General features: G+C 36.0%; 1 protein-coding gene and 1 long non-coding RNA gene across 5 annotated transcripts in view; one reads left to right on the top strand and one right to left on the bottom strand.

Moving 5' to 3' along the window:
- Positions 1-15,522, bottom strand: part of GALNT13 (polypeptide N-acetylgalactosaminyltransferase 13) — a 545,013-nt gene that overhangs the window by 164,532 nt on the left and 364,959 nt on the right. For all 4 annotated transcript variants that reach the window (XM_045479868.1, XM_045479870.1, XM_045479867.1 and 1 more), the window contains exon 9: positions 8,027-8,207. In XM_045479868.1, the coding sequence (XP_045335824.1) occupies positions 8,027-8,207 (181 nt within the window). The remainder of the gene's footprint in view (positions 1-8,026; positions 8,208-15,522) is intronic.
- Positions 1,571-8,075, top strand: LOC123598941. Its single transcript, XR_006712886.1, has 2 exons — positions 1,571-1,847; positions 8,000-8,075. It is a non-coding gene; the product is annotated as an uncharacterized LOC123598941 (long non-coding RNA).

Raw genomic sequence — 15,522 nt, 5'->3', positions numbered from 1 at the left:
TGTTCAAATTCAATATTTTTGTAGCATTCAATAAACATTATTTATATCATCTGTTTATTAACTTTATGGACCATGAATACAATTCAAGATATTTGGAAATAATTACTGTAATGGGAACTGATATAATCATTTAATAGATTTATTTAAAATTTTAACTGTTATAACTGATTAACTAGCTATAGCTGATGTAACTATTGAAGCTAATACTTTTATTTATGTTCCATGGATAAAGATGATAATACTTTGCATAAGGAGAATTATCATATTCTAGCATTCTACTTCCATTTATTTCCCAGAGAGATCACAGATTATTTAAAAAAAAATCCTGCACATTTTACTAACCTCAAACTTAAATCACTCAACAAACATTAGTGGGGTACCTAAAATTTGCCAGTCTGTTTTAACACAAAATAATCTCTAAAGCCATAAAGGTTAAGCCAGCCAGATTTCACTACAACAATTAAATTCTTTTTTAAGATATATTTTTATATACAAAAAAATTACAACATGTGCAGTCTGGGAGAAAATACTTGCAGTGTATATAACATACAAAATATTGGTTACAAAAATACATAAAGATCTATGAATATATAAAAGGGAAAAGATATCCAATAGTAAAGTGAACAAAAGTTATGAATAAAAAGAAGAAATCCAGGTAATAATAAAAAAGATGTTCATACCTAGTAGCAATATGAGAAAAGAAACTAAATATGTATTAATTCTATATGCAAATATAAATAAATATACACATATATATGTGCATACACATATCTATGCAAAAATAAAAGTATTAAAAATCTAAAGTGGTGATATCATATTATAAGTGCTCAAGAACCGTTGGTGGAATAATGGTTACAGTCATTTTGGATGAAAGTTTTGAAAATTTCTACCAAAATACAAATGTACATATTCTTTGATTCACTAAATCTACTTGTATGAATATACCTGGCTAATGATAACAAATATCTAGCACTAATTGAGTGTTTAATGTTGCCAAGCATTGTCCAAAATGCCTTATATATCTAGTTGTCATTTAAGTCTCAAAAATCTTTATGTGGAAGGCCCAATTATTATAATTCTCATTTACAGTAAGGAAACTAAGCACAGATAAGTAAAGTAAATACAGAGAGGGGTAATGTGGAGCCAGGACCTGAAATAATCCAGGTAGTCTGCTACCAACTCTCTTTTAGGTTGCTATGTTGTTTAGACAAATCCTACCAGGTTCAAAAGATACTGCTTCAAGAACGCTTCTGTAACTTATAGTAACACACAACCACAAGCTGACAAATGTTTGTCACTATGGGTATGATTAAATAAGTTTTGATATATCCATGCAGTACAGTATTATTTAGTTGCAAGGTAGAATGATATAATCTTATGTGAATTCTGTGTAAAACATTATAGGACAGACTACATAGTTAAAAGAAAGGAAATTAAAACAGTATCTATTATATAATCTTATTTACTTAATATATGTATATATGTCTATATATGTATACAAATGCATAGGAAAAGGATTTGAAGGATAGGCATCAAATGCTTCACAGAGGATTATTTTGGAGTAGGGGGACACAGCAGTGGTGACTGAAACATATATTTTGCCTCTGACAAATATAATAAGAAAAAATTGAGTTCAATGAACTGTAAAAACAAAACCAACCAACCAATCAACTAACCAAACAACAAATATAGTCTCTTTATTCACACAACTTAGTGGAGGGAAGAAATATTTTAAAAATGCATAAATACTACAACAGGGGAGGCCATTGGAGTTCCCGGGAAAATGCTAATAAACCTTACACATGAATCATGAATGTCGGTGGATGATGATGGCACTTTATGCAGAGGTAAACTCACTCATTAACTCATCAAATACTATTAACTCATCAAATACTATTAACTCATCAAATACTATGTTAGACATATGCAAAACTCTAAAAGCTGGAGGGAACATGTTGAGACTTTAGTTCCACATGGTTGGTGTGTGGAAAGCTAGGGTTGAAAATAGAGGATGAAAGGCTGGGTGAGCATCAGATCTGGCCACATTCCAGATTTTTGACTTTCTGTTAAGTCATTAAAAGTTTGGTAGGTAAGTGAGAGATCAAATGAAATTTAGTTTCAGGAGTGTCCTCGAGCAACATGGTAAAAGTGTGTGAAAAGTGGGCAAAGCTTTGAGGCAGGAGGACCCATCAAGATGGTCAGGAGTTTCTCTGGATTTGAGATGAGTGGAAGAACAAGAATAACTGAACGGATTTGAGAAAACTTAGCAGGTAGAAGGGAAAAGACTTAGAGATTCATTTGATTTTGATGCTTATGAGTGAGAGTAGAAATCAAGGAGAATGTAGGTATCCCTTTTAAATCTTGACAGCATATTCCCCATGTACTAAGCACTTAATTTCATTTTTCATTTAAACTAATTAATTGTGATGATATAGGCAGTTCACTTTTTAAAGGCAAAAGCAACATCTTTTCTATGTTTGTACCCTCCCTACCTGGCACGGTACAGATCAGGAATTTAATAAATACCTACCCAATGAAGACAGAAGCATGAAAATATCATTATTATAAAAGAAACACAAATGAATACCCATAAAATACCAACAATAAAAATTGACCTAGTGTCTTTAATTAATTGTAGCAAGGAAAAACATCTGTCCACCCACAATACCAACAATATTGAGTATAGCCATCATTCCTTTCTTCCACATTTAGCATTTCACAGTATCAACCAGATACATGAATTACGTGCTATTACAATCAAGCATATTAAAATGATTTAGAATTTCCTCCTCCTGATATCCTATGCACTTGGTGAGAACATGGTTGGTGCTGCTGAAGAAGTGTTTATTAATAAAAATACAAAATTCACAGGTGCAAATTTACTTTATGTTCAGAACTGCCGCACTCTTTAGAGATGAATTCATGTTAACCCAACCAAAAACTGATATCCCTGGACTATTATTTAAAAAAACGTGCATGCTGCATATTTTGTGGAGAACATCAAAACCTGTGCTCATGAAATTGGCCTGGAACCACATTTTTATGACTCATAAAAGAAATTAGGACCTACATTCAAAGGGCTGGTTATTAAATATTGTATCTTCAAAAAACCAGCATGCTGAAAAACATTGGTATTTCATAGATAAAAATTTCAAGAGATAGAAAGGAACATACATCTTAAACTTTCATAATGATGCAAAGATGCTTCTAACAAAGGCTGCCTCTGATGAACTGACTTTTCTAAAATATTTTTAAAAGGTTAACAGATAGAGTTAACCTTCAAAATAAGTTCAAGGATGTGTTGCTAAATGTGAGGTTTCTGTTTATCTGGAATACAGATCAAAATGCTACAGAATTGCCAAAGGAAAATAAGCTGTTTTCCCAGTCACATATAAATACCTTTAAAGGTATGTTTGGGGGATCTTTAAATTCTATTTTCAATTTGTGTCTGCTCAAAACAAGAGCACAAGTGGTTCATTAAGAAAAGGAAAACAGAGGCACCTGGGTGGCTCAGTCAGTTGAGCCACCGACTTCAGCTCAGGTCATGATCTCACCATCTGTGAGTTCGGGCCCCACATTGGGCTCTGTGCTGACAGCTCAGCGCCTAGAGTCTGCTTTCAATTCTGTGTCTCCCCCTCTCTCTTCCCCTCTCCCACTAGTGCTCTGTCTCTCTGTCTCTGAAACAGTAATAAACCTTAAAAAAACTAAAAAAAAAAAAAGAAAAGGAAGAACAACTGGAGGTTATATAAGGACAGCTTCTTCTAATCACCATGTCCTTTGATACACAGTTAGAAATCTATCTCCCCCAAAAGAAAATCAATAATTATAGAGCATCCAGCATTTCAAATACATGGTTAGTGTTATGACTACACTGTATTTTAAAGTTCTTAAGCTTTTTACCTGTGACTGATAAGAAAAAAAATGTGGGCATTTATAATGGGTTGCTCTGTGAAGAGTGGTTTCTGCTGACATCACTTCATTTCAAAGGATTTGCTAGGACAATCACATTGCCTCCAGCTGTAACAGCCCAATTACTAGTAAAAACTGCCTCAGACTTTAAGAGCCTACAGGGCTTTAAAAATCAATGATGCTTTAGTATTTGCATCCTCAAAAAGGCAGCCAGAAAGCAAACTAAACAAGTGTTGAAAATGTATTCTTCAACACTATTTCAAAGTATTTCTATTCTTCATTCATATACCCATTTGGGAGACATAATTAGATACAGCCAGCTCTATCAATATTGCCAATGGCTAATGGGCATAGGCTGAGACAATTAGGATGTACAGTAAATATTTTGCAAAAAAAGTCAGATAAAGTAATTCACATACATAGTTATCTATACATCCCATTTTAACTTTAAATTAATGGGGGTCATGAGAAAAATAAAAATCAACATGTGTAAAAGTAGTCATATTTTAAGCTTATGGGCTCTTATTTTATGCTGCTCTATTGCAGAATGTTATTGTTTGCCTAAATCGTGCCTGTTAGACTTTTATATTAGTCCTGGAAGGTAGGATTATATTACTGTGTGTGTCTATAGTTATGGTGTAATCATAATTCCCTAAGAACACGAGTAAACCAATGGAACCTTCTTTTCGGAGAGGAAACTCAGATATATGAAGAGTACCTTTAAGTACCTATAAGTACCTATAAGACATCACAGATATATGAAGAGTACCTTTCATTTCCCTCTTATCAGTGGGTCCTAAATCAGGGGTTAGATCAGGGAAGTGGGTCTTTACTCAGGGGCTAGGTCAGGGAAGGGGGACAAAAGCTTCCAATGTGCTGCAGTTCTTGTGAGGAGTCTGGCACAGATCAGACATCCATGGAGAATTCAGTAGAAAAGAAGAAACAAAAGTGGCTTCCCTTTAAAGTGCATTGGTCATTCCCTTTAGTCATTCATTGGTTCTTCTAATTATTCAACACACAGTTTTTCTAGGACTGTAAAATGACAGGAAAGTTGCTAAACACTGTAACTACACGTCTCTGAACTACTATGGATAAAGAGACAAGTAATAGACAAAGAATAATATGGTACACGGTAATAATGGATTGGCTGTGGTATTAAAACTATAGGGAATACACTTTTGAGAGAGAAAGAATACCCAGTCTTTTCAAGACAGAGCTGAAGCATGAAACCAACCAATAAAACAGGCAATATTTTATAGAGTATATTGGAAGGAAACAAAGTTGTCAGAATTCAATTCATAAAGGTGCAGCACTTAAAGATCACCCTTTGAACAGCTGTGTAAGAGGAGAACAAGATTTTTTTTAATAGAAGCCTTGGGTGTAAAAAATGGGAGTCTCTTCACAAAACATCTTGGGCAAATTAATAGATACATAAAGGTCCTTCTAGAAAGCATTATAACATTTTCCTGAGCCCGCTTATTAAGGAAGTTTTGGAGAATTAGACAGAATTCAATATGAGCTTTTTAGAGTTTTTCATAAATACATGTGTGTGTTTGTGTGCATGTATGTATATCAGAGTAAAGGATGTAAGTCTAAGTGTAGGTGTGCACGCATGGATCTCTCTGCTATCCCCATACACCACCTTCTCTCTTTATAAACTTTCCTTTTACCCAAGGAGATGAAAAACAGAATCCCAACAATTCTGGATGATAGCAAAGAAATCCATGATGTTGATTTTAAGAGTATCAGAAACGATCAGTAATGACTAAAATAGTCATTCACTCAAAAAAGGCTCACCACCATACAAGTGACAGAGTCTTGATTTCCCCAATAAAACACATTTTATCTATTTTTGGATGATCTGAAAGCTGTCTAGGGCTAGAACAGTTTTTGACATCCAACTCTGGTTTCCAGCTTACTTCCTTTCCTTTTTCACTGAGAAGCAATTTATTGTTTTGTGTTTTTGGTTTTTCCTTGTTGCCCATACTACAGCAGGCAGGTTCCATGCTTGGCCACGCTGACAGTCTCAGAGACATACAAAAACGCAAACGTCCTGAAGAAGTTCCTAGATATTTTCAGCATATTCCCCAAATGTCCTTTTCCTGCTTTCCAAAATACCTTTTTGGATTTAAATAAGCCCATTTCATAAGAACAGTAAGCTTCCAAATGATAGCTACGATTTCCAGAATATACAAACAGTCCCTGTTGAGTAACATAAAGTCAATAGTTCCAGAAAGCAAGTGTTCCTTTTTACCGATTAACCTCTAAGGCTTTCATTTCATTACAGTTTGAGAAATGGTTCTACTATTTATCTGCCTTTTTCACTCAATGGGAAATTATACAAAATCTAACACATTGCTTTTTACAAATAATATTCATCATGGGTGACTACAATACACATGGTTGCAATTATTCTCAAATACTTCTATTCCTGAATATAAGTTGTATATAATCACACATGGCACATTTCTTTCTTCCACTACTCCTTTCTTCGTATTTGAGCTTATATATTTCTACAAGTAATGATTTGAGTTCAGAAGGCATTATCAAAAGAAAATGAAAAGGTTATATAAATGTCACCGCCTTGCTACGATTTTTACATGTTCTTGCCAAATGCGACTCTGAATATCTGGACTGGCTTTCTACTGTAAAGAGAAATACATCTATGCGTGAAATAGTGTTCCTGACAATAGCTTCTCGACATGGAAGAGGCTTGAAAATGTGCAAGAAAAATCCTTCACCTAATCACACATTTACACATGCATTGCTCTCATTTTTCTTTTCTATAGTAATACTGGATCTTAATAAGGAAGTTCATACTGCTCATTGTCCCTTTATCTGTAGAAGAAGAATTTTCACAGCCGCATATATACTTTCAGAAATCAGAGCCTGTCAGAACCTAAACTGGTGTTTCCAAACCGTTCAATAGATTATAATGTAGGAGAGAAGATGTAAGCATGAATTTTTGGTATTCTTGTGGGTTACATAATGATGACATTGATGACCACAAGGCCTATGCATAAACTATCAAAATAGAATTTTAAAAAATTATTTTATCAATACAGTTGAATTCCCATTGTATTAATTTATGTTTCTGTCTCTTTGTCTAAACTTTGAGACCTTGAAGGCCCCTATGTCTTCTCCGTGTTTGTATCTTCTCATAATGTCTCATGTTACTTCCTTAGAAAACAACGCAATGTCTCAGAGGTTGTTTTTTTAAATAAGTAATACAGCTATTAGGAAAATTCTAGAAAATTATAAAAATAAAATCATTCATAATTACTCCACTCAGGTATGGGATTTTTTTTCACACTTTATATTTTTCTTCTTTTTTAATGGCTAGTAACATTCTTTAAAACAATTTTTAAATTCTTTATTAAAATATATTTTCCCTTTAAACTCATTTCAAATAAATTTAACAGTAAATGCTATGTTTTATTTTAAAAAATTAAAAAGATATAAGGAAAAGAATAAATTATTCACAATCCTATTATCCAGTGATAGCTTACATTTACTTCTATCTCCATATCTACTTTTTGTAACTAAAGTAGGATAATATTTTAGTATCCTATATTATGCTTTTCTACATATCTATTAATGAGTAATTTACTACATCATTTAATATTCTTTAAAAAGATAAAGTTTTATATCTGTGTAACTTACCATCCTATATCTTTAGGAAATCATTTAGGCAGTAGGGAACATCTCTGTTTAAATGTTAACAAAATTTCTTGCCAACTTATCCAACTTTATTTGGGAAATAAGGAAACAAAGGCTTACTTCTTTTTAAAAAATTTTTTTTCTTAAATCGAGCTGATACATATTAATTAAATTTAGATCTCTCTGCTTACTCCACTTTTCTGGCATAATACTTGTGCCAAGAAAGAAACAAAGAAAAAGGAATATTTAGCCATTTGAGATAAGTATAGTTCTTCTCATTTGAGATGAAAAATGACTTCATAGTACTACCTTCTCAAATACGATTTTCTGTAATATTATGGTCATAAAATACATTTTAGTTAAACTGGTGGAATAGTAGCAATAATGAAACACATATTTAGCATGTTTAATATTTTATTTTTCCCTGCAGATGAAGAAAGATATTAGAATTGTTTACCTGGGGATATGATATAGAAGAAATCTTTAAATTCATCCATCCAAACTTCTGCTAGTCTCCTGTTGTTTTTGTTGATGACATGACCAGTGCCACCAGGGAAAGTGTAAGGAGTTGCCTTCCGAAAAACATGACCAACATGGGAGCAAGTCACAATCTCCAAAGAGCCTCCACATTGCCAAATCTGTGGGAAGAAAGCAATCATATCAAAATCATTGTAAATAATGCAGTAATAATGTCTGACAAGGAACTGAGGCTAACTAAGGCCAGATCTGTAGATCTTATATGGCTCAAGCAAACCTCAGATGGACACAAAATTTAGAACTGGTATACTTAGCTTGGTAAAGGATTCTAATTTAGAAGAGCTTGATATTTGTAAATATTGTAGTGTTGGACTTGTAAGTTTCAATTATTTTTTCATTGCCTTTGTTAAACTACCAAATTTTCAGTTTCTAGTAGTTAACCTAATCGCTACTTAATAGTATTTAGTATCTAAACTCTGCTATGAATTAATGAATTTATTATACATGTTAGATGTCATGGTAAATATCTAAATTTGTTTAAAGCAAAATCAATTATACTCCACTCATTTTACTCCAGTCATTTTATTTTTTTTTATTTATTTTTTTTTCAACGTTTATTTATTTTTGGGACAGAGAGAAACAGAGCATGAACGGATGAGGGGCAGAGAGAGAGGGAGACACAGAATCGGAAACAGGCTCCAGGCTCTGAGCCATCAGCCCAGAGCCTGACGCGGGGCTCGAACTCACGGACCGCGAGATCGTGACCTGGCTGAAGTCGGACGCTTAACCGACTGCGCCACCCAGGCGCCCCTACTCCAGTCATTTTGAATGACTGTCAATTTCAGCTATCATATATTGCCAGTATCTTACACCTTTGGATATATTATTCTTATTAAAATGTGCTAGGACTCCTTTATATCCACTCACCATCTATACATCCTTCAAAATCTATCTCCAAGATCACTTCTTCTAGAAGGTTCTGTAGGGAGGTTTTGTAGTTGTGACTTTGGTACTTTAAACATCCTTTCATGAAGAACTGATTACACTGTCTTGTAAGCAATTGTTTACTTCACTATCTCTTGTTCAAAACTGTAAATTCTTAGAAAACATTTGCCTATATTTCTTGGTGTCCTAGATTTACTGTGCAGTTGAGGCTAATTATTAAGTATCCCTAACACATTTATTTCTATAAAATTACATTATTTAGCTACAGGTTATACTAATAGCATATGTGTATATGCATGCTATCTATAAAATATACTAATATATACACACACACACATATATATATATATATGCACAAACATATATATATATATACACACAAACATAGAACACACACTCGTATGTGTATGTTTATTACATACATGTAATATATTGCATATGTGCTACAGGTTGTTTATCCCAATAAACAAGTCATAGTTATCATTATATATTGGAAGCCTTGTTCTTTTTTTTAATGTTTATTTATTTTTGAGAGAGAAAGGGAGAGGGAATGAGTGGAGGAGGGGCAGAGAGAGAGGGAGAGAGAGAATCCCAAGTAGACTCTGCATTGCCAGTGCAGAGTCCCGTGCGGGGCTTGAACTCATGAACTGTGAGATCATAACCTGAGCCGAAATCAAGAGTTGGATGGTTAACTGACTGAGCCACCCAGGCTTCCCTGAAAGGACTGGGTTTTATATGATAATTAACATTGTTCTTTTAAGGAGAACTGCTTATTTTTGAAAGATAAAGTTTTCTCCAGTTGACCTCTCAAGCAATATTCATCTTAGAAGAGGGCTGTCATTGAGCTCAGGTAGCAGTAGAGACATTCAATTTACCAGAAGATGGAAGATGCTAAATGACAAGTTATATTCATCAACCGGCTTGTACATGTGTTGTACATTGCACTACATGTGCAATCTATTCTTTCTCATTTTCTAACTGTCAAAACACCATAATGCTAACAGGAAAGAAGTTTCAGCCTAACCTAAAATGTAAGAATAAAATATAACTGAAATACAAAAGAAGAATGGAACTCGCTCTTACCCTCAAGACACAGGATAGAGCTTTCTTAAATAATCAAAGTATTTAATTGATTGGTAACTCTCTCATCTTTGTAGCATTAAATGTATAAACCTTCTTGGAATTATGAAATCCTTACACTGTTCTATGCCATTAAAATTGAGGAAGTTGATCCTTCTATCAAAGACAAATCAATACTTGTGTGTCAGTCAACTTTATGCCTAACTCTGTCTTAAGAACTTCACTGGTCTGGTTCTCCCTTTGATTTTTACCTGAGATGTTGATAATTTTGCTCCTTACTACACTATGACTACCTTCATATAATATCTGTTAAAATCTCTTATCTTTTTTCTTTTATGTTTATTTATTTTTTAGAGACAGTGACAGAGCATGATCAGGGAGTGGAATCTGAAGCAGGCTCCAGGCTCTGAGTTCAGCACAGAGCCCCATGTGGGGCTCGAACTCACAAACAAGGAGATCATGACTTGAGCCCATCAGATGCTTAACTGACTGAGCCACTCAGGCACCCCAACCTAAAATCTCTTATCTTTCAAATAGATTCTTAAAGAGATAAACAACTAAAAAGATTACAAACCCAAGGGAAAGTTCTTCCCTTGGTCCAAAGTACCTCATTTCTCTGTTTCCTCTCACTGTAAATTAGCTTCAAATGTTTATTGATATGTGTTGTTTCCCTTCCTCAATTTTCATCCATCTCCCTATGCATAGTGAAATGCTGTTTGTTTTTGCAGCTCCCTCAAAACTGCCACGGTGGAAAACACAAACTTTTCCCTTGATGAATATCTATCGAGCTGACTCCTCTCTTAGATTGTCTTGCTTTCCCTCCCAGTACTTCAATGTTTACATATTTTCACTGTAAATATTTAAATGTTAGCCTCCACCTTCCTTTACTCATTCTCCAGGTGGTCTTATTTACTCCGATGACCTTACATAGGATCTGAATACTCACAAAGTCAACAGTGACATCTCAGCTCAGACCTCTCCTCTGGGATCCAGAGCTGAGTATCCAAACATTTACTGGGTATCTCCTCTTGCGTGTCTCAGATACATCTAAATAAATACGTCTGAAGTGGAACTGCAGATTCATCCTGGCTTTGTCAGCCAGGTCTTACTTTCTTTCTTTTTTTAAATAATTTTTTAAAATGTTTATTTATTTTTGATAGAGAGAGAGACAAACACATAGTGGGGGAGGGGCAGAGAGAGGGAGACTCAGAATCCAAAGCAGGCTCCAGGCTCTGAGCTGTCAGCACAGAGCCCGACGCAGGGCTCAAACTCATGAACTCCTAGATCATGACCTGAGCTGAAATCGGTGCTCAACTAACTGATCCACTGTCTGTCTTTTTAATCATCAATAAATAGTGCCACCACTTACTCATGTGGTCAATCAAAAAAAAAAAAAAAAAAAGGAAAGAAAAGAAAAACTAAATAAAAGAGAAAACAGAAGCCTCTCTCCCTTGCAAACCCTAGAAGTTATTATTGATTTCTCCTTTTTCTATCACTTATATTATTTATTTTTTATTAACATTTTATTTTATTTTTTGAGAGACAGAGAAAAACAGAGTGTGAGCGGGGAAGGGGCAGAGAGAGGGAGACAGAATCCCAAGCAGACTTCAGGCTCTGAGGTGTCAGCACAGAGCCTGACATGGGGCTCAAACTCATGGACAGTGAGATCATGACCTGAGCTGAAGTCAGACGCTTAACCAACTGAGTCACCCAGGCGCGCCCCTTTCAATCACTTATATTTAATCTGTTAACAAATCCTGGCTTTACTATCTATAAACATAATTCTCAGTGTATCCATCTCTCCCTGTCTCTCTGTCACCATCCTTGTCCTAATCACCAACATTTCTTGTGGGTCAATTGCAATGGACTCTTAACTGTCTTGGTGCTCTCACTGGTGCTTCCCATAATTTGTTTTGTACTGAGAAATCAGAGGAGTCTTTTAAAAATTTAATTATTTAATTTTACTTCTGTGTTTAAATACTTTATGGTTTCTTACTGAACTGTGAATATAAACAAAATCCTTTAGGCAGGGCCTCTCAGACCCTACATGAGTCTCTCCCTCTATCAATAAGCAATGGTGATCCTGGCCCTCTGCCATTTCCTAGAATAACAAATCTCATACCCTTGTACACACCGAAGCCTCACCAAGGGCTTTCCCTAAACCTGGAATACAATTCTGTCTGCCCTTCACCTGACTGCCTCTTTCCCACACTTCTCATCTTAGCTAAAACATCACTGCATCAGACAGCTCTTCCCTAATTTCCATATTTACAGGGTCCCAGCCCAGTTATCTTCTGCAATGGCACCTTGTATATTTCCTTCTTGGCTTATCACAATCTGTAATATTTGTATTTGTTTTGCTGTGCATCCCTGCCCCCACCCCCCCCCCCCCAACTAGCCTGTAGACTCTAAAAGGGCAGTGGAGCTATCTGGTCAATGTTGCACCCCTGAGCCAAGCCCAGTGCTTGTTACACAGGAGGTATCATTGCATGTTGGTTGAATGAAAAAATGGATAACTCAAAATTAACTTCCAAAATTAATATTAAAAAAAAGCGTTCCTGGCAGATGATGAGATGAAGTAGACATATTTTGAAGGGGTTTTAAATAGCATTTTTTAAGGAAATACTCTGAGTATCAATCTAAGCAGAGTGGTCAAGTAAAATCAAATGCAATGGTTATTTAACATGTGTTGGGAATTGAGGACGTTCTCTGGGGGTTACAACACAAACAATTAACATTAGACATGGTTGATGGCTTATGAAAAACGAGGTGGCTAAATGATACAATCTTCCTTTTTAACATTATTAAAGTAACCCTTTGGCTGAATTCACATTATCTCTCTCTGAAAAGCATGACTTAGTGAAGTACTCAGGTATTTGTACTGTGACCAGGCCATTGCACAGTGTGCCCCAAGTTCAGAAGAAATAGCATATGCTGTGTTTCACCTGGAGGGAATTTCAGATATTCTCTTCATTGTGCCCTCTCCTGTTCTACAGATTAGGCATGAATGAAGAGCCTCTTTCTTCCTTCAACCAACTTCTATAGGGGAGCTCTATGAGTGAAGAAGAGACGACATTTCACTCCCTGCTAGATACTTGCTGAGCAGTACAATCAGCTGACTACCCTGGTGTTACCAGAAGAACACAGCCCAATGTGGTGAGTGAGTTTGTGGGAAAGCCTCGAGTGTCAGGAAAAGCATGACGCTAATAAAATAGGAAACACTTACGTCCTAGAGAAACCTGAGGTGGTCTGGGACATATTGGACAGCTTATTGTAGCAGAGTTGGTAGGTGCAGTGATACAGTGATCCTGGGAAGGGGTAGTCTTTGGAGACAACCAAACAAGACTTTCGTGGTTCCCAAATGCTATAGATCATGGAATATAGAAGAGGGAAAATGAGCTGTGAAACTAGCAATATGGCAGATCAGCAAGGAGACGTAATATTGGGAAGGGCAGTTGGAGACCACGTAGGGTGAGAAAGAAACTAAGATTTCCCTCTCAAAAGGCCCTTGGAAAACAGAAGGGATAGAAGGTGAAGCTGAGAGCACTTGTGAGAAAACAGTGAAGCTGTGTATACAAGACTCACGGATGGCGGCCCCTAGTAGCAAGTGGGACCACACTGAGCAAGTGGCCATCGTAAAACATGAAATCAGATGAGACCTCACATTTCTCTAGCCCTCCTATTTGACATACCCTGGGGGAGTGGCAACCCGGAATACCCTGCCTTCTCCCTTCCAAGTGCTCATGTCAGCACGGGCCTAGGAAGAGAAGAGAATCTGAGGTATGCCCTGCTTGTGAAATCAAAGCCTGAAACGGAGCATTACTAGTACTTTTAATAAGTGGAAGCGGCTGGAAAGCTCTTGAGTCTGTCCTAAATGACATCAGCATTGGAAAGGGATACTGCTCAGAGCATTTTGCAATGATTGGAGGGAAAAAAATCATTTTAAGTTTGTGCTTCTCTAAATTTAGGCTGTTCAATAAGCCCTGTTGCCTACAAATCAGGGACTGACAATTGTCTTCTGAGTCCACAGTTTACCTGTTAGCAAATACGGATTAGCACTGTAGCTGGGTAAGTGAGGATGCTTTATTTCCACTCTGTCACTTTTGGCCCTACCCTGGTTTGTAGGCTTATTGGTTCTATGCCTTGAATATGTGCACAAAAAGAAGGATACCTAGTTGGAAAATGTTCAAAAATTGAGTTCCGTTAGTTTCTCTCCTTTCCCGCCTCATAGGCAAAGGTAACGATACATGAAAGTGTTGATTTTTTATTATCATGCTAACTTGCAATGAGACTGTGTGCACATGTACAGGCATAATGCAGTAACGGCTGTTGACTTTGAGACACAAAGCAAACTTGCCCCTGACTGTGACTCTCACAGAGGGAGGCAGTTCTTAGGTATATTTAGCAGAGGTAATGGAAGTAGAAGTAACTGTTCCATAACTCAGTGACTACTGGCCCGGGCTTGGCTTGTGAGTCATAGTCTACTGACTCCTGGAATAAAGTGAGAACGTCTTGCATTGCCACTAGTATTTACAAAATGTGTGGATTAACACTTATATTGCATTTCTCAGGTAAAGCCTCTCCTCAAAATTTGCATGAAAATGAAAAGATCAAGGTAAGAATGCATAACGTTATGTATTAGTTAGGCTGATATCTGGTCATAATAACACCCAGTTAGGTAATATAAAGCAAAACACTTAATTGATCAAATGGAGCAAATAGGGGGCGCCTAGGTGACTCAGTGGGTTAAGCATCTGACTCTTGATTTGGGCTCAGGTCATGATCTCACGGTTTGTGAGACTGAGCTCCTCGTTGGGCTCTGTGCTGACAGTGTGGAGGCTGCTTGAGATACTCATGCTTTCTCTCTTTCTCTCTCCCTCTCTCTCTGCCCCTCCCCCACTTGTGCACACGCGTTCACTCTCTCTCTTAAAATAAACAAACACTAAAAAAATATTGACCAAATATTGACCTAAGTACTCTGTATTTAGTAGACACTTCAGTAATGTGAAAGAATTAAGACATAAACAGTTGCCCAGAAAACTACATGATTAAATATTAAAGTAGGAAGAACTCACGTTGAGTGGAGACCCAATGATACCATAATAATTTTCCTTGGTGATTCTTCAATAAATATTTCAGAAAAGGGGAAGAAATGAAGCAAAGAAAAGAAGGAAGGAAAAGTATGACATACTCATTAAGAACTTGGGCTTGGAAGTAAGCAAATAGTTTTCCTAGTGGTTCTGTCACTTACTATCTGTGCATATTTGTAAAACTTATTTAAGTCTTTAAGACCTTAATTTTCCCACTGGAATATAGGCATAATAATAACTACTCCCTAAGACTCAAATAAGATAGTGTATATCAAGCGCTGTGCCTGACACTTCACCTGGGAAGAAGTTAAATGTTATTTGTATATTATTTAGCTTCCATTGTTGTTTAGGGAAACCAATA

Source organism: Leopardus geoffroyi, chromosome C1 (assembly GCF_018350155.1).
Source record: "Leopardus geoffroyi isolate Oge1 chromosome C1, O.geoffroyi_Oge1_pat1.0, whole genome shotgun sequence".
Lineage (NCBI taxonomy): Eukaryota > Metazoa > Chordata > Mammalia > Carnivora > Felidae > Leopardus > Leopardus geoffroyi.
The sequence above is the reverse complement of the archived record's forward strand: the minus strand, read 5'-3'. Positions and strand labels throughout refer to the sequence as shown.